At 46.7% G+C, this 20,788-nt stretch overlaps 2 protein-coding genes across 16 annotated transcripts in view; one reads left to right on the top strand and one right to left on the bottom strand.

The window, feature by feature from the left end:
• Nucleotides 1-17,721, top strand: part of SCN3B (sodium voltage-gated channel beta subunit 3) — a 25,635-nt gene extending 7,914 nt beyond the window's left edge. The window contains exons 1-6 of one of the 4 annotated variants that reach the window (XM_088657713.1): nt 4,201-5,536; nt 7,813-7,976; nt 8,990-9,215; nt 11,824-11,962; nt 12,845-12,948; nt 13,456-17,721. In XM_088657713.1, the coding sequence (XP_088513839.1) occupies nt 5,479-5,536; nt 7,813-7,976; nt 8,990-9,215; nt 11,824-11,962; nt 12,845-12,911 (654 nt within the window). In that variant the 5' untranslated portion in view covers nt 4,201-5,478 and the 3' untranslated portion in view covers nt 12,912-12,948; nt 13,456-17,721. The other 3 variants (XM_088657714.1, XM_060268297.2, XM_035138809.3) reach the window with 3 other exon arrangements.
• Nucleotides 16,275-20,788, bottom strand: part of GRAMD1B (GRAM domain containing 1B) — a 157,609-nt gene continuing 153,095 nt past the window's right edge. For all 12 annotated transcript variants that reach the window (XM_088657702.1, XM_088657703.1, XM_088657704.1 and 9 more), the window contains one exon: nt 16,275-20,788. In XM_088657702.1, the coding sequence (XP_088513828.1) occupies nt 20,699-20,788 (90 nt within the window). In that variant the 3' untranslated portion in view covers nt 16,275-20,698.

Raw genomic sequence — 20,788 nt, 5'->3', positions numbered from 1 at the left:
AGCACCTGTAGTCTCCATCGGTGGAAGGATGGGCTAAGATCAGCTATGCTAACAAATGGCTTCATATGAAGCTGTTCCTCAAAGCATGGAAAGTGCTGTTTGTTCTCTGTATATTTCTGAGAAAGTCCCAGTGGCCCATCTGTCTAGGGACACACAGACAAGAAACATGGAGTTCTCTTCCGTTCCTTTGGCAGCGACTGCCTCCAAATAACACCCACAACTTTCTGGAGCCAGGGGTCGTGAAGGATTACTGTGTACAGTTTTGGTTGTAGAGTTGGAAAAAAGGTTCACAAAAGGGCAATTAAAATGATGGAGTGACCTCCATATGAGGAACGGTTGTAGCATTTGGGACTTTTTAGTTTAGAGAAAGGGCAAGTGAGAGGTGACATGAAACAAATAATCTCACAAGAAGTCCCATCTTTTGGGGATGCTGATTTATTGGACACGTCAACTTTAATGGTGTGGCCTGAATTTGCTGCTGTGTGGCCAAATACCATTGGAAAACAGCCACAGTATGAAAACACCCTCACTATTTTGTGGAAGTGATCTGCAAATGGTTTTTTTTATTGGAAAGATCAAGAAGGTGGGGCACAGTAGCCTTCCCCTTTATTATTTGCCCTTCTCACTGGGCTCTTGCCCTGGTCTAGTACACAGCAGCATAAGGAGGTGCCTTCTACTGAATCAGACAAGCTGGCAGCTCTACAAGTTTTGAGGCAGGGGGTCTCTTCCCAGCCCTACCTAGAGATGCTCTCAGGAACTAAGCTTCCACATGCAAAGGCAGATCCTCCACAACTGAAATGGGTCCCTTTTGCTGCTGGAGCCCTTGTACTTTTTTGCCCCTTGGAGACCTCTGCAGAAGAAGGCAGAGTCTATTCAAGACAGTCCTATCCCCAGATTTAAGCAGCTGAAAGAGTAACCCAACATTACATGATGAATGGTGAGCAGCTGCTGATATATCTGGGTCTCTCTCAACCCCCTGGCAGCCAGGAGTGGCAAGGCATGGCTAATATTTCTCTTCGCACAATGAAAGGCATTTCTGCAATTGTTCTAATGGTTGGCAGGGAAGCCATCTGCCAGTAACCGCATGAGTCCCAGGCATTCCTGCTCAGGTTTTCTTTCTTGATTCCAGTCTATAATAAGGCATCACAGAGAAATCAGAGGAATTGTTGAAGGCAGAAATGTTGGGCATCTTTGATCATCACCCCCCCTGCTCCTTGTTCTGCTACAGAAGTGTCAGACCGTGTGTGCGTGTTGTGTGCCTGTGTTACCCTGGCTGGGATGGTGTTCCCATAGCAACCCCTGCACAGAGAGCAGTTCCGCTCTCTGTAGCATTCACAATTCATATTCATCAAGGTTTTCAGTGCTCTCGCTCTCTCTCTCTCTCTCTCTCTCTCTCTCTCTCTGTGTGTGTGTGTGTGTGTTAGCTCTGGCTGAAAGACCAAAGAGGGCTGAGCCTTCACCAGCCATACAGGAACCTCTTGCCCTTTGGTGGGGGGGGGGACTTTCTGCTGCAAAAGAGCACTTGCTTAATGAGCATACAGAAGGCTGGAGGAAATGGGAAGTGGATAGCAATGACCGCAATGACAGCTTCTGCCTCTTTCTTCACGGAATGTCAGTCAGATGGAATGAAAGCAAGTGCAATCACTGTATTAAAACAAAATATTATGCACATAGAAACATAAGAAAGCCAGCAGCCCATCTAATCCAGTGTCCTAACCTACCTCACAGGGCAGTCGTGAGGATAAAATGGAGAGGTGGGGAGGAGAGCCATGTATGCCTTCTAAGATGAAAGCAGGGTAGGCTAGATATGTGATGTTAAATGCTGTACACAAATGGTTGCTTGTTGCCCTGCCTCCTGCTCTGGCCCAGAAAACTCTGGTGGCCAGGAAGAGGAGGAGCTGATTATAATGGTGGTCAAAAGGTGGACTCAGTGAGGGAGGACCATGAATATGTTCTTGTCAAAGGACCCTCCGAAACATCACTGCTTGTTCACAATGACTGGGCACCCTTTGAAATGGTGGCGTAAGACAGACAAACAAATCCTACTGGACTTCGCTTGCAATGGACAACTTGAACAGGAAACATATTCTTGCCTGGCACCCACAGACTCACCATGCCTTGGACTTGGGGACAGAAAGGTTTCCTCCAGAGAGGCAAAATTTGCCATGTGCCTGGGAGTTGAGTTAGCGTGTTCCATCCAGGTTCTTTCTTAATCACAGGTGAAAACAGCCTGTCTTTCCTTCACTGCTCCTGCTCTGTGAGGAATGCTCTGTGCTGGCTCACATCCCCTCTCACATCCAGGGGCTTGCATTTCCTGACAGGAACCTGGCCTGCTGCAAACAGACATGACTTCACAGTGCTTCTGCGAGCATATGGCTGTCAGACAACAGTGCAAGCCACCTGGTTTAACAGATTCTGAAGATCTATATAAAGCAGTGCTGAGCAATATCCACCCACTAGGCCCAGGATAGATTATATGAGGTGAACTGCAGACAAAATGCAGATGGCTCCAAGAGGAAAAAACACAAATAAACAGATGATCACATATTCACCAGGCTTTATTCAGTTTTGATGACATCTCCAAGGGAAGAAAAAATGGAAGTTTTTTTTAAAATTGTAATTGGTGTGCATAAAATGATTAAGAATTTGTAAATAATACTAATAGAATGACAGAGCTGAAAAGGCTTAGGAATATGAGGAACCCGTGGCCCTCCAAATTCTTGAGGAATACAACTCCCATCAGTCCCAGCCATCATGGACAATGGTTAGGGATAAGTGGAGGTGTGGCCCCCAACACAAAGGAGGGCCACTTGTTCCTCTCTCCCGATCTAATGTGTCCCTCTGTTCCATGCAGGATCAGCAGGCAGCATTCAACCAAGTAATTATGGCACCCCTGACAGATGTTCAGGGAGATGTGCCTTCTTTCTTACATAACCAAAGAACAGGGTGCCATGTAATATTAATTCAAAATGTGTTGTTTAAGCAAACATGATCCCTTGTATTTGGCACATATCTGCTCTTATGTAAATATGTGCCTTGAGATGCAATGAAGCCCACAAACACAACTAGGTATGAAAGAAGAGGAAATTGCATTGAGGACAGGCATGTAGAGCTGATTGATGCCTTCTAAAAGCCAACTCTAGGCAGGGACATAACTCTGTTTTCTAGCCTGCTTGCTTCAGATAGCTGCAACTGCTTTCTAGGGAAGGGAGTAACATTTACAGCATAATACATTTATTCTGAGAACTGCTTTTGATGTGTAGTCTTGGCTTAAAGAGACACGACAGCTGGGTATGCTTAGGGCTTCCGAGAATAGCCCTCTCTTTTGGCCAGGTCTAGTTTGGAGGCCAGCCATCCAGTGGCCCCTTCCTGCACTTTCTTGTTGCCAGAGACACAGCAGTGGGGACTTCCTACTTCTATTAAAGCAGGAGAGAGAAAGGTTGGAATACATGGTTGCAAAATCATCTAATGGAGAGTTTTGCTCAATTTGGCTGGTGTGTGTGTGTGTGTGTGTGTGTGTGTGTGTGTGTGTGTTTGTGTGTGTGTTTTACTGTGATCCCCTCTCCCCCCAAGCCAAATCCATCAGCTGATGCAAAAGATAAACACTTATTAACAAATTAAATAGTTCTGGGCCCAGGAATATGATTTGGGTACTAAAACTGAAATGAGCACACAAAATGCCCACTCCACTTTCACCACCTTCATAACCACAAGCAGCACCAACATCTTTCTTCATTCCAGCAATGCAATTGGGTGGGAGCAAGTCATTTAGTTCTGTTGCTGTTAAACAACTGTGAGTCTTCAATCCTTGCCAATTTACTGCAAATCAACCAGCAATCTGTCAGTATATCCCTGTCTACCCTGGCTTGATCTAATGAGTATCCCCCTCCTTCTAAATCCATTCAGGTTTGACCACAGAGTGCCCTGCAGAGTTGGAGATGAGTGTGATGGGGATTGTGGCGCCTCTCCAGATGGAAGAGACCCAGCCAGCTCCTGCCACTAAACCCTTTGGGCACAAGCCGGCTCTATGAGAACAGGGGCTTTTTCAGCATTTCCAGCTGCAAGAGTGACCTTTGGAGCTTTCCCAATGGCAGTCACATGGACTTGTTACAGACCACTGCTGCCACTCCTGACTAGCTACCACCTTTAGGAAACCACAGCAGAGAAGGATGGCTGCCCAGCCAGGGAACACTGGTAGGATGCCAGGCATTGCTGTGCACTCAAACACTGAAGAACATCCCATCAGATTGCATGGAAATAATTTAGGGTGGTGGGCACTTTGGGGGCTCTGGAGGCAGCAGTCCCTTCAGCCTCTTTTGCTTTCCTTGCCAGACTCATTTTGTTCCAGAACAGGGTGTGTGTTTTTTCCCCTTTTATACAAGGAAATAAAGGTGGCACATGGTTCCTCCCCCGCCCCCGCACAACCCTGAAGGGGTGGTGTAAATGTGAAGGGGCTCTGGAAGCAGCTGGCTTGGAAAGAGGCAGGAGACGCCCCACCCACCCCCAATTCTTCGGGAAAGGGGAGTCTCGCTCTCCTGGTGGGAGGGGGACGCCTGCTTCTGCCAAAGAAAGGTCTGCGCATGCTTGTCCTGAGGGGCTGTTCCCAATCCAGGCACGGCTCGGAGAAGGGAGGCGGCGGCACTCCTCCTCCTCCTCCACCCACCCTCGCGCTCCCGTAAGGCGGGCACAAGCCGTCCCCGCCACGCAGAGCCGGCGCAGGAGGCTGGGCTCCAGCACACGGCTTGAGATGCATTGTTCCTGTGGGGAGGCTCGGAGCTGGAGGTGGCGGCGAGGGTGGCGACGGCGAGGGTTGGTGGCTGCGGAGCCCCTCCATCTCGGGCCTCTCCCCGTCTCCCTTCGCGCCGCGGGGCTGTAGGAAGCGGGCCCAGCGGCTCTCCAAAGACCCCTGCTGTCCTCCGTCGCTCGCCTCTCTTCCCCCGAACCGTTGGGCTGAGCGCAGGCGGGGGAAGGGCAGCGCAGGAGCCTCCAAAGGGCTGGTGATGCCCACAACTGGGAAGGGGCAGCCGGCGTTGGCGCCCTCGCCAGGTAACCCCGACGCTGCCCGCCCGGCGCGGAGCTGTCCAAAGAGGGCGGCGACCCGCAGGAGCTGTCCGTGGTCCTGAAACCCGCTGCGCGGGAGCCGAGTCAGTTAAAGGCGCGCCGCTGCCCTCCGGGATCCCCGGCTGATCCCATCGTCGAGTTCCAGTCTAGCGCCTCCTCCAGCGCGGAGCTGTCCAAAGAGGGCGGCGACCCGCGGGCTCTCTCCCTGGTGCTGAAAAGCCTTGCGAGAGTAGGAGCGCCAGGAAGGGATTTTGAACGGTGCACCTTTGCACTCCTTGATCCTCCTGGCTCGGCTGCTCCCATCGGTCGGTTCCAGCCCGACGCCTCCTCCTCCCGCCCGGATCCAGTTGCGCGGCGACTAAGCTACTAGATCTGGTGGAGAAAGGGGACCCAGCTGCGTCTGCCTTTCCAGGAGCCATGGCTGCGCTAACGAAGGTGGCCGCCGCCTCTTCCCTGCTGGTGGTGGTCCTCTGCGGTAGGTGCTTCCCGCCTGCGGTTCAGGAGACCATGTGAAACGTTTGCATGTGTGAGACAGCCGGAGAGAGGGTTCCGTTTCAGTGGGAAGGATCCTTGAGAAGGTCCTCTGTGAAGTCATTAATTGCCGAGTTGCCCCGCGGGCCTGAGCAGCTCCTCGAGATGGGTTGCCATGGCGAGCTATTGTGCACCACTTTAATTAAGAAAGGGGAGGGTTGTCGTTGTTTCCCGGTTGGGCAGAGACAAAGCGAAACCATGGGCATCGTGTACTTGGATCTGTACCTGCACGGTATCGAGTGAAGCCGGAGGAAAATTGGTTGCAAATTGCAATCACTTTCATATTAACTTTCCTTTTCCCACCCCCACCCCAAAGAGGGTCTTATGGAGCTGCCTTCTACCAGTCAGGTCGCTGGTCTATCTAAATCAATATTGTCCCAAGGTTTCAGGCAAGGAGTTTCTTCCAGCTCTGCTTGGCTGGTGGAGACGCTCTGAATTAAACTTGGAGCTTGCTTTCTCTCTAGGGAGTCTTTAGAAAAGGAGGCAACAGTCCAAGTACCTTTAAATTTCCGTGTCAAAACTTAGTTTTAAAGATGTTTTCAAGGGGCTTCCAACCATTTCTTCTTCTTTTTACATTTAACGTCCAAAATGCAGTTGCAATAGTGAATCCAGCAGTATTCAGGCAAGACTTTGGATTCCATGCTGTATCTTAGAACACAGTAGTTTGGCTGGGAAGCCTTACAGAGAAACAAGCCCTTAGACTACGGATTTGTCCCTTGTCAGACCGCCCAGTTAAACTGTGGATCCCAAGGCAACAAAGGAACAGCTGGGAATGAAGCCTGTAAAAATGGATAAACAGGTGTTGGAGGTGTCAGAGGGAAAGGGTTGAAGGAGAACATGTTTGCGAAAGTCCAATTTTTTGTGCCAACTTTTATTTAAAGCATTGTGGGAGGGCAAAATGTGTCCTTGCTCTTAAGTCAATTCTGTGTACTTTTGAGAGTTGAAAGCATTTTCACATGCCACACTTAAAAGTTTTTTTGGGGTACATTGGTTCTCTCCCCCCTCCCCTACATCTGCAATTCCCTAGCTTGGCTAAAATGTGCATTCAGTTTTTAAATGGCTGTCTTCTCTTTTCTACATTGCCTGAGCAACATTCTCACAGGTGTACAGAAATGGTACAGGAGGGGACTCAGAAATGCTTTCAGAGTTCTGTGCAAAAATGCTCTTCAGAGTAAATGAAACCCCAGAGCAATGTGCTGGCTTCTTGGTGTTTTTCCCGAACCCTGTGTCTCTTGGGGAAACACTGGCACTGTTTGCCTAGCAAATAAAGCTGTCGCTGTTCAGTGTCAGTTTGAAAAGGCACAGTAAGCATTATCTACATGCTTGGCTAGTAGCACTTAAGAGGGAAACATTCAAACTGTTGAGTAGGATCTGACTTGGTGCCAGCTGTTCACATGAACTTGCGCAAACTGTGCTATATATAAGAGAACCACAATGATACTAATTCTGGCATCCTAATTCTCACATAAGAATGGTGATGAAGAGCTCTGTGGAGTCTGGTAGACTGCAATACTGTGTTGGGGATATGACTTTTGAGGGGGGCTTCTGTCTTTTTTAAATGTTGTGAGCTTTTAGGATGAAATAGCCTTTTACAGATGTCATGTGTGTACAGAAATACAGGTTTTCATAATGTGTTTTGCAGTGTCTCTGGGGAAATGTAAAGAACAAACATAATATTTTTTTTAAAAAAAAGAACCTGGGAGGGAAAGGGAAAAAGAGAAAGGTGACATTTGCCTTTCTGATTCAAAAAAAAGAACTTGCAGTTCTGGGTTATATAACTTCTGGTTGGTTGACTGTATGTCACATGTGCTTCAATTGTAGCCCAAATAATCAAAGAAACATTGAAATCTCACAATTCAGATTTCTGTGTTGGAGGAATGAGATGGGACACTGCATAAATCTGCAAAGCACTAGTAAATTCAGCACCAAGTTATTATTTAATGTGGATTATTGGTTGAGATAAGCATAGGATGGAAGGGTTTTTTTTGCTAATCCTGGTATTTAATCCATTTTCAACGAATGCCAGTGTTGAATTGAGAGATTTATTTTCACTGAGAATCAGAAGTGTCTTGAATAACAGATTGTTCTCTGTGTCGCTCCACCCCCTCTCCATGTGTTTGTGTGTTCCTCTGTCTTTTTCCCTTCTTGAAAATGGGTCGCTCTCCCAATTGCACTATATGCTCATATATCCAACTGGGCTGCTGACCCATGGCTCTCCAGTGGGTGTCTGCTCTTCAGTCTGCGTTGAAGTACCGTCAGAGACAGAGGCAGTTCAAGGGTCGCGCATGAAGTTGCTGTGTATCTCCTGCATGAAGCGAGAGGAGGTTTCTGCCAACACTCTGGTTGAGTGGTACTATAAGGCTGAAGGGGGCATAGATGAGCCTGTAAGTATTACATTGGATAGCTCTGGCTATGAGCCTGTGAAATGAGAAATGGAAAAGGGGACCCGGAGACGTATTCTCTTCCTTGATAAATGGTGGGAGGAAATAAGGTGAAAAGGATAAATCTCAGGTAATGGGTGGTTATTCTAACCTGGCAAGGAAAACTAGAAAAACGAGGACCATTTGCAAATGCATAGGTATTTGCCTATAACTAGACATTTATTAATAGATGTTTTGATGAGGGTGCTATTCCCAGCAAGACTCTCATCTGGGTCCTCAAACCCCATTAGGCTATCTGCAAAGGAGGCTTTACTGCGAGGTGGCCAGATCTGCTTTCCTAAAAGATTCCTGAGCGCAGGAATCTTACCAACCGTCAGCTTCAGGCAGGCTAGATCAGAAAGGTTAAATGTCCTGACAGCTTAAATGCTGTTCACACATCTTTTCAGAAGCTCTCCAAAATATTTACTGGTCCGTGAAGTCACCATCCTGGCAAAACAAAGTGCTAAACTCCAGTTTATTCACAGAGCAGCTGAAGAAAACATATTGGTGTCATAAATGCTTTTGCATTGTTCCTCTTTTTCTGTTCTGACACACAAGGACAGCTGTTCTACAGCTGTTTTTAGACCTCAGTTATGACACCTGGCAAAGCACCCAGTGTTGGCCCCACTACTGTCGAGATGCCCCTGTAGCATAATCCAAAGAGACTATCTGTTCATGTTTATTCTTGGGGATCATTTGACATTCTCTCCTGCTCTGCATTATTGCCACCTTATTTTCTTGTTCAAAGGGAGCGTATTAAATGCCAATCCACACATGCATTTCCCACGTTTTCTTTGTATTCTATATCAATTGGAGCAGGGAAGAAGAGTTTAAGATTAGGGAGGTCACTGAAGAAGATCTTTAAAAGAAGATTTTTCCAATGAAACATTTTAAACAGTCCGGCTTTGTTCCTTGCAACAGAAGACAGCACAGAGGTCTGAAAATAACAGCACCCTTCCTTATTCTGCTCTCTACAGATCTACAAGTACGAGAATGAGAAGCAGGAACTTGGGAGCCGCTTCCGTGGTCGGCTCCAATGGGACGGGAGCATAGACATGCAGGATGTGTCCATCTCCGTGCTCAACATCTCTTTGAATGATTCGGGGATCTACACCTGCAATGTCACTCGGGAATTCAATTTCGAGGTTCATCGCCCAGTTGTCACCCGCTCTACACTGATCCGTCTCACGGTGGTGGAGGAGGGTACGAAGGATGACGGGCATGTCCCTTAATTCTGGTGCCTCTTGGCAGTGGGTCTCTTGCAGTCACACACAAGTGGTGATGCAGAAGTTGGTATTTTGTGTAAGGAAGGGGGGGGGAGACGACTTAAGTTTCAAGCAGTTTCTCCCACATTTGCATTCCGTAAAGCAGACTGAAGGATTTGTCAAGGGCCAAATTAAGGATGACTTCCTAGGTGACCCAGAGACACTCACTGGTTAAACATGAATGGCGTTTTATAGCCTTGATGCCAAATAACCCTTAAACTACTCTGACCACTATTTTTGGGGGGGGGGGGAGAAAGTGGACATTTTCTCTGATCCATAGAAGGGACACACAGTTCAAACTTGCAAGGGCCTGTTCATTTCTTACTTCCTTTAAAATACCTGAGATACATTTAGCGGAAGAATTAGGCCTGAAATCATTTCGAATGATTTTCATTCCATGTTAGTGAGCTGAACAAACGAGCAGCAAAAATTGCATGTGTACAGTTTTGCCTTCGGAAAACTTGGTTCCAAAGTTTACTTTGGAGCTTTATCTCACCATCCCTTTGTCACCATTCCCCACAAGGGACTTTTGGGGAGTCAAGGCAGAATGTAATGAAATGGGGCTTGTGATGGACTTGGTGTAATAATATATACAGTATGGCATTGTTTTCCACACTGGCCAAGTTTTAGGCCGGGTGTAAAAATAGTCCCTTAATTCAAAACTATAGACTTTTTGCTTCTGTCTACCCTCTAAAACAGAACCCTCCCACTCCCACAAAACTTTTGGGTCATTAGGAAACTCATGTCTTCCATGTGGCAATATAGTTTTAGTTCAGAGTTTGTTTACCTGTAAAAATAGGAGAGGTTCTTTCCCACCTCCAGTCACCCCAGATTTGAACTCAGTTCACCACAATGTTTATCATAAGAATGTAAGAAGAGCCTGAATGTAAGAAGGCCAGTAGCACAGCTAATCCAGCATCCTGTGCTCACAGATGCTTGTGGAAAACCCTCAAGCACAGGAGTGCTCTCCTCTTCCAGCAACTCATATGCATAGGTATTACAGCTTCCGCCCATGAAGGTAGAGCATATCCATTGTCGCTAGTGGCCATTGAAAACCTCCTCTTCCATGAATTTGCTCAATCCTCTTTAAAAGCCATTCTAGTTGGTGACCATCACTGCCTCCTGTGGGAGGGAGTTACACACACACACACACACTCAAATCTATCCTGAATCTTTCAACATTCAGGATGTCCATTAATTCTAGTGTTATGAGGGAGAAAAGCTCTTCTTTCTCCATGCCAAGCTTAATTTTATAAATGCCCACTATGTCACCTCTTATTTGTCTTTTCTCTGAACTAAAAAGTCCCAAGTCCTTGTAGGAAATCACATCATCATCATCTAGTTTCTTTCAATGAGTCATCAAAACTGGGCTCATTGGGGGAAAGGGATGTCCGTAGGCTGTTCTCTAACGGCTTGCTGAGACTGTCAGTTTCAACAGAAGCAGCGCTAAATGGTTGTTGAACTAAATATGGCTCCCTCCTGTTGCATCTCATTCCTTACGCTGTGTCTATATTGTTTTCTCTCTCTCTCCCCCTCTGCCAACAGCTGTGTACCCCTTTCTCTGTGTCCTCTTTTCCTCTGTCTCTTCCCTTGCTGAAGATCCCTCCCCGAGTTTCTTGGTGGTTGTTTCCTTGTCTTCAGCACAATATAGAACATCTGCAGATGGGGAAAGTAAAGAAACAGGAAACAAAAGGAGAGCCTGTCAGGGTTCCAGGATGGGCACAGGCGTAGCTCTGTTTGTCCCAAGCAAAGTATGTCATCTGAGCAACTCTGCACGTTTGCGCATGCGCTAAGGAGAACATATAGAATCATAGGGTTGGAAAGGACTCCAGGGGTCATCTAGCCCACCCCAATTGCACCTAAAGTATATGTGCAAATGTCAGCCTTATTGCCAATGGTGCAGTGGGTGGCACCACAAAGTCGTCTAAGAGATGGTAGAACCTCAGTTTTCTCACGCAGTTCTAGTGGTGATCCAAAATCACTGCTTTCACCTCATTTAGCCTCTCAAGCTTTTTTGCTTACTCAAAAGCTCTGATCCTCCCAACACTTGGGAGTGTTTGATTATAATATGCATTACATCATGTTCTGCACGAGTATTTCATCCAGATTGTAAAGAATGACTATGGTCTATGGAAAAGAAATTCTATATATTGCTCTGCAAATAGCCTGAGGTTGTACTGTTCTACTGAGGTGGTGGTACAGTGGGATCCTTGCTTAGTTTGCAGCCACCAGCTGGCGAATGGGAACTGTGTGTGTTTAGGTTCCTGGCTGCAGGATACCAGTAATTTCCCAGTTGGCACAATCCATTCCATAAGAGCCGATAGGCATGCAACTGCCCACTGAGCTGGCACAGAGCTTACAGTCCGAGCCAGAGAAGAGAGCCACTCAGTTTCTGCATGGCAACTTACTTCCATATAGGAAGATACAGAAAACCAAACAAGCTCACTGGTTTCCAAAAGATGGCTGCAAAGCAGGACACCATGTTCTGTGCCCCACAAAGGTGGCTTTGCTCATGTGGGTCTTTCCCTTTCTTGTCCCCTACACAGCTGGAGAAGACCTCACATCTGTCATCTCTGAAATAATGATGTATATTCTCTTAGTCTTCCTCACTTTGTGGCTGCTGGTAGAAATGATCTACTGCTACAGGAAAGTTGCCAAGGCAGAGGAGGTTGCTCAGGAAAATGCGTAAGTGAACATAAGAATGTAAGAATAGCCCTGCTGGGTCTGACCAGGAGCCCATCTAGTCTGGTGTCCTGCTCTCACAGCTGACACCCAGAGTCCCCCAAGGGAAGCTGCAAGCAGGACCTGAGTGCAACAGCACTTTCTCCCTCTGTGGTTTCCAACACTTGGTATTCAGAAGCATTGCTGCCTCCAGTTGTGGAGGCAGAGCATAGGATTGTGGCTAGCAGCCACTGATGGCCTTCTGCTCCGTGATGCTCAAACTGCAGTTGGTCCAACATGCAGCAGCCAGATTATTGGCTAAGATTCCATATCGGAGTTCATGAACCACAATTTTAAAACGGTGGCTAAGTCATCTCTGTCCAAACGAAGATGGATCCAGGAGCTGATACAGGTACCTTGAACTACCGTAGAACTGGTGGTGGTGGGGACGGAGCTTTAAACTTTGCCCCTGCCAAGTCATAATCAGAATCTAGTCACTCATCCTAGTGCCCAGCTACTTGGGATTGGGAGGAAAGGAATTTTCTCTCATTCAAACAGCAGGTGTAACAGCAGTAAGGATTTCTTTCAGGCAGAGGCAAATGGTTAACCCCAGACACATACACACCACAGTCCAAATCTTTATATTTTGTGGCAGCCGCAAAGTAGTAGCAGTTAGATGGGTGGGGAATAATAACAATAACAATAACAACAATAATAATAATAATAAATGATGGTGATAATGATGCCTGGTCCCGAGATCTCTGGTCCCAAGACCTCCCCTTTTAACTGGAGAGCTCAGCAAGGCTCAAACCTAGAATGCTCTGTCCTTCCCCATATAAACCTCTTTTTAAAAATTGCCAGTTCAGGACTTTCTCCTTGAAGTACACTTTTCACCCTGCTCTCCAGGACTGACTACCTCGCCATCCCTTCGGAAAACAAGGAGAATTGTGCTGTGCCAGTGGATGAGGAGTAGAAGATGAAACCACGTAGGCGTACAGTGTGCAAAAAAGGTGAACAAGCTCTGTGCAAATCACATGGCAGCAGGGGTGGGGGCACTGGCTGCTTAGCAAATCCAAATCTGTGTGCGGGCACCACCATGGGGGGCATTCGTGATCTCAAGGCCCAAGGAAGCTACTGAGCATATCTGAAAATGTTCAGATATGATCTGTGGATGGAATGTGGATTGCCGTAGAGAGGTCTGCAATGGTTCCAAGTGACTCCAACAGCAAGAACTCTTCCAGGGATTATAGAGTAGAAGACATGGTGCCATCTTGAGATTTCCTCCCTTGTTTGTATTTTGCTGAAGATAAGGAGTCCAAAGCAGTCTTTCTGATACAGAATTCAAAGCACAAGAGACATAAAAGAAGATTAGGGGGTCCAAAAGGTAGGTGCACTAAAACTCCTCTCGTATGTGTGACTTCTACAGGCAGGTGGTGTGTTTTGCCCATGCAGGTTGTCATCTAATCTTCTGAAAGTGGAAGGTGAATCACAGTCTGGCTCTTTTCCCTTGTTTTCAGGGACTCTGCAGACACAAGGAGTAAGTCACTGCAGCCAGGTTTTGCAGGAGCCCAAGACCAGGAACCATGAGGAAGCGTAAATCTGTTTCCGTTTGTCTGGAACATCGCACTGCTTTGACTTCATGGCTCTCATTCCTTGAGCGATCAGCCCATTTGTTAAAGACTTTCCTTTGAGACATGCAAAGTCAAGGGGGGGGGGAGAGGTGCAGTACCTCCTTTGTTGCCCATCGCCTCAATGACTCTGTAAATACTCATCTCTCGCTAACACAGACTTTCTTTTGGATGCATTCAGACATCGCAGCTTCCTCAGCATTAAGTGGCATTCATTTAGTCATCATTGCTTTTGGTGTTAATTTCAGTATGGTGCCCCAGTGATGTCACAGAACATGCCCCAGATTTTCCTAGGGAAGTAGATGTGGGTCTGTTTTGGCCAATACCTCCAGAAGCAACTGGAGAGTCAGGCAGAGGCAATACAGTAATTAAACTGTTTAGTTTTTCATGAACCTGTGGTACAGAAGGAGGAAATGCTCAAGCCAGAGATGTTTCTGAGGTACATAGTGCACTGCTAAAAGAGTGGTGATATTATACAGATACTAGATTGAGCCCGGGGGTAAGAGTGTGGCCATGAAGCACCCTCTCTTTGCATCGTATGTGATTTCCATGTTGCAACACTCCATAGTATGTCATATACTGTGTGTAAATAGGACAAGAGTCATTAACTTGGGCATTCTGTGATTTAGTCAAACCCAAGCAGCAAACTTCTAAAATAATTTCCGGCAAGATTCAGAGGGCAGTGGCAAAACACGATGTTGTGATGAAAGTTAAAGTTCTCCTTAGCATTTGACGCAGTGACCGAGATGCCCAGAATTGTAGGGGCTTTAAGTCAGGTCACGTGTCCTTTCATGTACTTGAGAGACTGAAGCAGGATGGACAATTCTAACTGAAGGATCGGTGGAAGGTGGCAATGTGAACCTGCCATTTCAAAGAGGAGCACAGTGCATGGCACTGAAAAAAAATTATTCAGCTATTCCAATCTCAAAAAAGCCTGCCACTTCCAGTACCATGTTATGCCCTCCTATTGCCATATACTATTTTATTATCAGGCAGGGGTGACTAATTCCAGGTTCACAGACCTGATCTGCCCCCACTGTCATATTTTTCTGCCCCCTCTTCCAAGACCCAACCAATTTTGGCAGCAGTAAAGAAAGAGGAGGAAATAACACAGAGGGCCAGCCCAGGACCCAGACAGGGATGCAAATCTCTCACTTCCCGGTCATCAGACCAACTTTAATGAAGAAAGAGGAAGCAATGCCCACTGCCATCACCCTTAACTGATCTGCACAGATCAGCTGAAGAGGAAGGCTGTCTGCCTATGTGCATGGGGTGGTCACAGCCACAAGTTGTCCTTGGAGGGTTGGGCCAAGGTGGGTTTGCCCCCCTGGGCCAGTAAAAAGGCCACCCACCCGTTTGAAGGTCTGCATTAATAAAATCTAAACTTCTATCTGGTAATGGTTTGCTTTATGGTGGGGTAGAACACTGAGCACTATTTTTCTTTTCAGCAAAGGAATCTGAAGACCGTGCAGCGGGGGCAAAGATTAAGCCGAGCTGTTTGGTAGGATATTATTGCCTAGACATGCATTATTTTCTTTCACAGTAAATGATAGTATTAGAAAAAGCATGAATAGCAAATACTTTGCTGTAGTTAAAGTCCACAATCCACCACATAGACTCATTGTAGACTTAATGGCAAACCATGGTTTGTTGCTACAAATACGAGTGGCAGGGTTATGCCCCCTTCCCTCCCTCTGCCATGCTTATGATTTCTCTGGGGAGAGTTAAGCCATGAGCCCAGATCATCACAGCAGCAGAACGAGCAGGATTGCAATTGGAAGCTTCTGAGCAGAGGTTGCATGGCCATGGGCAACCTTCCAGCTCTAAAATTGGGTAAGTCTACGATTCTTCTCTAGGAGTCCACAGTGGTTCATTAAAACCACATCATGGTTTAGCTTAGTGCTGTGCGTGAACCAGGTCTGTCTCAGTAATTTTTGGAGCAACCCTGTAAGCTTTTTTTTTACTCCCCCCCCCAAAAAAAGTATAGCAATGCTGATGCTCCTCAGCGAGCATATACCTGAACTAACTTGTTAACTTATATCCGAAGCTTACGAGCTGTAACTCACCTTCCTCAGCATGTCACGCTTTGTGGAGTTACTCAAATTGTGAACCAAAGCAGCACCCATAATTCCACATGGCGAAGGGTCCAGCTGCCATGCCCACTTTAAGCGCACTCCATCACATCCTGCAGAAAGTAACAATGGAGGAGCTTTCTTCGCACTAAGGCCTCCTTCTTGATTTTGCCCATGATTTGCCATTTAACCCTTGGGAAGTCATCTGACCCTAATCCAGTTGAGTCTAAATCCAGTCTCTGCATTCTTTACCCGATATAATAAAATCTGGTAACACCCTCAGCTCTTGAGGTGGAGCAATAAAGTAGCAGTTCTGGAACCAGGAAAGCTTCAGAAGAATGAATGGTAAAGATAACCCCCTTAATGTTTTCTCTCCCACACCACAACTACTTCCATAATTCTTTAAGAAATAACACTTTCTTCCGCCTGCCTTCTAATGCAGTAGTTCATATGGGATTTCTGACGGTGAATACAACCTCCCTTGGTGGGATGCCTTACATGGGCACACAAAGGTAATCGTGTACAATGTCTTCAACTCAAAAGGTAGACTGTGTCTTCTGTCTGTGATGTGTGTGGAAAAGGCACAGGAGACGTAGAAAACAGACAGCAAAATAAAAAGCAAAAGAACCCACGTGATGCTTTTTCTCTCTCTTTTGTTCATTATATTTTATTCATACTCTTATTCCATTTCCCCCCCTAGCTACTTTACATTAAGATTTTGGCTTTGTAGCCTTTTTTAAACTCCTAGTTTCTAGCAGTCAAGTTTGTGGTTGTTGTTTTTCCTTTTAAATCAATTTGTATACTAGACTTTGCGCACAGCGCAAAGTTTTTTTATTATAGTTACAGAATCAGACACACAGACACAGCCAGACAACTCCTACAGACACAACCAGGGGTGTCCTTCTGCACATCAACCCAATGCCAGAATTTTGTCTTCCTACCACAGACCCTTCCAGCTGTGGGAAATATTTGGGAGGTGCGGAAGGGCTAGGATCTCTGGTCTGTTCCCTTTATGTCTCCCCCCCTGCTCCCCCCCCCAAAAAACCCTACCCCTCCACCAATGGGGTGTTGAAATGTAGTCAGGAAAACTTGCACACCTGAGAAACAATTGTCAGGATCTAGGCCAGATGTTCATGCTTAATGTGGGCCGGGGGGGGGGCGGAGGAAGAGAGGTGGGTTTAAAGTCATCATCACCACCACACAGGGAACATTATAATAATCTGGCTGCTCATTTCTCAAGCAAGCAGTCACAGAAATCACCCTCCCAGATTCCAGGTGAGTTTGAACAATAAGGGAAATCACCCAAGCAGCTTCCAATCCTTTGCTACATTATGCCACCACCACCCTCCAAAAAAAATCCAATGCAAAGCTCAGGTTGGGAAGCCAGTCCTTCAAACCTTAGCAACAAAAACTGACCAAAATAAAGTGAGGTAATTTTTAAAATAATAATAATAATAAAGATGGGTCAGAGAGAGAAGATACTCTGAGCCATGTGCGAATGTGATTCCTCTGGAAGGGAGTCTGCTTCCCTTGCCGCATTCATTTCAGAAGACACTGCTGTCATGGGGAAGAAAGAAAAGTATGGGGGAAGTGCCAGGCCAGCCCTAGAGGGTGCCAAGAGCCTGGGAACTCAAGGGAAAGGGGAGAAAAGGAAGTGGAATAAGGGCAGAATGCATAGAAAGGTGAATTGCTACCAGGTTTCGCCTCTTTTCCAGTGGTGAGGGGAGAATATATCCTAGCAGAATCTGCTAAAGATGAAACTCTCTCTCTCTTTCTCAACATGGTGTGTGGATGAAGCTCAGCAAGCCAGGGTGAGAGGTAACACTCCAATTTGGCTGATTAGCACATCTGGAGGGGTTAGGAAGGGGGTGTTATGGCACAAAAACAAGAGACACCTGTGCTTCTGGTAAGCGTGAGGCAGATGCCAGAGAATGAGAGAAGAAATTAGGAGGGGGGGGTAATGGAGAACAAAATCTGAGAATCAACCCCCCACACACACACACTTGTGCAACAGAAAGGTCATTCTGCAGGCTGAGTGTTCAGCTCTAGCATTCCTTCCACAGTAACTTGTTAGGTTTTTTTTTTTAAAGTATTTGAGTCAGTCCAAGTAATGAAACTGAGAAGGTGACAATGGACCTGAGAAAAGAACAACAAATTGATCTGCGCCCCAAGAGTAATTGCTTTATAGGTCTGCTGGCGTCCTTTGCAGCTATGTTGAACTCGGTGGAGATGAAATCGCAATATCAACTGGGGGCAGGAGAATGCAACTAATCGGTCGCAAAGCAAGTGTCCTCTAAGGATGTCCTTCCTCAAAGGAATCGTTTGCTAGGAGGTGGGTGGGATTCAGGAAGAGCCACAGGCACAACAGACCCTGCATCCTCATTGCACCTTTAACTCATCAAATGATAACCAGCGTGTAGCATCCTTAAGAATACAGAGAAGGCAGCATGTCTTTACCTAGCAACACTTATGACCAATCAAGCAGGGAGGGTAGTTATATACTCTAACTCAGTTCAAAGGGATAAAACAACATCTTTCCTGCCTCTGGGTGGGGAAACCTGTGACTCTCTAGATATTGTCAGGCTGCAACTCCCATCATCCCTGGTCATGCTGGCTGGAGCTGAAGAGAGATGAGGTCCCAACAATGCCTAGAGGGTAACTGGTCCCCCATCCTTTAAAGAAACCAAATTAAATGTGCCTCAGTAAGACTGAATTCGGATCTTAATCCTGTCTCCCCAGAGCAGCAGAAGCCTTTCCTCCACCTGCAAGGACAGCACCATGCAGAGACACAGATTATTCCTTTGTCCTTGCAAATCTGCTTGCTCTTAACAGGGTGGATCTGAACACAGAAGCTATGCATGCAGGTTCATGGCCCTTTAACAGGGACATCTATTGCCTTCCTGTACAGTCGGTAAGTCAAAGCTCCCCAGCCATGGGAAAACTCTATGGGGTCAATGGGGAAGTAAAACTCACCTCCCACCCCACCCCATGTGTGCCTTACTCTGTTCACAAAACACACAGTCCAACCATGGTGGCAGTGGCGGGAGGTGGAGGGGGGACCTTAGAAGAACAAGTCTGACCCTCTTAAAGTGTTTGACATGTTGTTCACTGAAAAAAAGGAGGCAGCCGTTTTGGGTCAGTGCTCAGTTGCGAGGAAAACAGCCCTTGAACCAAGGCTAAGCCTGTAAAGGGGGTGGGGTGCCTTTCCAGCCTGTCCTTCAAACCACCAGAAAAGATTCTTGCTGACAAGGATATGTTAGAAAAACTAGTGAACCACACTCTCTTGGGAAGTCTATACTGGTGGAAAAATCAACCTTCCCTCCTCTTCTTGCAAAACAAAGTAAACCCTACAAGAGTAATCTTCTTGGGCCCAGGCTTCTGTAATTGCCACTTACAAAGAAAAGAAAGCTTTTAAAATATAGAACTGTCATTTGACTTCCACTAATTCCAGATCATTCTAATTTGTTGTTTGAAAAGTTCCCAGCATCTTAAAATTGGACGTTTTGCATGTCATTTCCCCAAATCAGTGGCCAGGAAACACTCCAAACTCTGTATTTCTCCAGAGCTATCAAGAGTTTGTTTGTGTTTTTGCTTTAGGTCACCCAACACTGGGCTTGATTCTGTTACCAAAGGGTGTCAGGGGACTTTGCTTGATTAAAATGGTCACCAGCAGCCTACCAACCAGCCCACCCTGAAACATCACTCCAAGACTATTCTTGCTCCCTATAACTTATCCCAGAGACAGTCATGCAAGTGAGAGGCATCTGCATCTGCCAAGCAGATCCATTTGTCTGCTTAGGCAGTAGCAATTTCCTCATTTAGTAGTAAGGGGCTGGTTTTCTTTCTGCACTTCTCCTGGATGCAGCGGGACACAAAAGATGCAAATAATCCATGCAAAAGGAGCCCGAGAACCGGGGCGAGGACTTCTAAGCATCCAAGCTCGGTACCATCAACTCATTTGTATTCGGGAAGGGAAATTGGGAAAGAGGGAAATTGGGGGTGTGTGTGGTTTTTCTTTATGTGAAACTTGCTTTGGGACCCACCCACCCCACTCTGGTGAGGATATATGTGTATAGCCCTTTCAGTGAAGCAGCAGTTTCCCACGAGATACATAGATGGAAATGCAATCGCACAATGATCATCAGAGGGGTCTCCGACACCAAAAGGGGACAACACTGTCACACTAAAACGGAGGGGGGGGTTACATTCACCTAACTCCTCCCATGTGAAGAGAATGAGCATCAAGGACTGAGCTGAACCTGAGAGCGTTCAAGAAGCAATCCCTGGCTACCTGTATTGCAAAACTCGCTCCAGGACACAATGAGGCTGCTACGCCCTCTTCGGAGTCACGTACTCCATTGGAGGTGCAGAAAGGGCTACGGGAAGCATGCACCAAGCCAGGTCAGCATTAAAAGGATAACCCTGTAAAAAGGAGGCTGTGAAGCAAACTCTTGTTTGATGGGCCACCCAGAGCCGTTCCAACAGAGCTGGCCAGGAAAAAAAGTGATAGCAGCAGTTAAGAGGTTTCATCCTGCCAGCCTCAGCGACTATCCTGAGAGTCAGAGTAGACAGTATCTCCTATAAGCATCTTCTCGCTTTCAGAAAAATGTGGAGGAGAGGGTGGGGATCTCACGCCTTCTGATGCTTCCCTTTGGGTGAAATACCCCCCAACGACACCCCCACCCCACCCAGACAGATGGAGAGAGGGGGAGACAGACAGGCAGACGGACAAACAGCTACTAAGAGAGGTGTGGGGGAGGGCTCCAGGATGGCACGGGGTGCACTTTCCCACAATGCCTCGGTGCCGGGGGAGCACAACCTCGGCCACATCCTGCCCCTATCCCAGATGACGCTCCATTTCATCCAGTGCTGGAGGTCGGATCAACACACCGCTCTCTCTTCTCAGTACGTAGGCTTCATTTTTCTCTCGCTCTCTCTTTTAAAATCTGTATATAATATATATATATATATATTTATATTCTGTATATATATATATTTATATATTCTATGTACATGTATTGCACACAGTCCTCTGGCCGCACTTGGGCTCCTCCTTCCTGCTAGTGGAACCGTTTCCGTTTCTCGTCCGGCTCCGGCCGATATTCACGGGACCCGATTCCATTCTGGAGGTTTATTAGCGAGTCCTTCAT

Source organism: Zootoca vivipara, chromosome 14, assembly GCF_965207765.1.
Source record: "Zootoca vivipara chromosome 14, rZooViv2.hap1.1, whole genome shotgun sequence".
Taxonomy (NCBI): Eukaryota; Metazoa; Chordata; class Lepidosauria; order Squamata; family Lacertidae; genus Zootoca; species Zootoca vivipara.
This window is presented reverse-complemented; position numbering and strand designations above follow the sequence as displayed.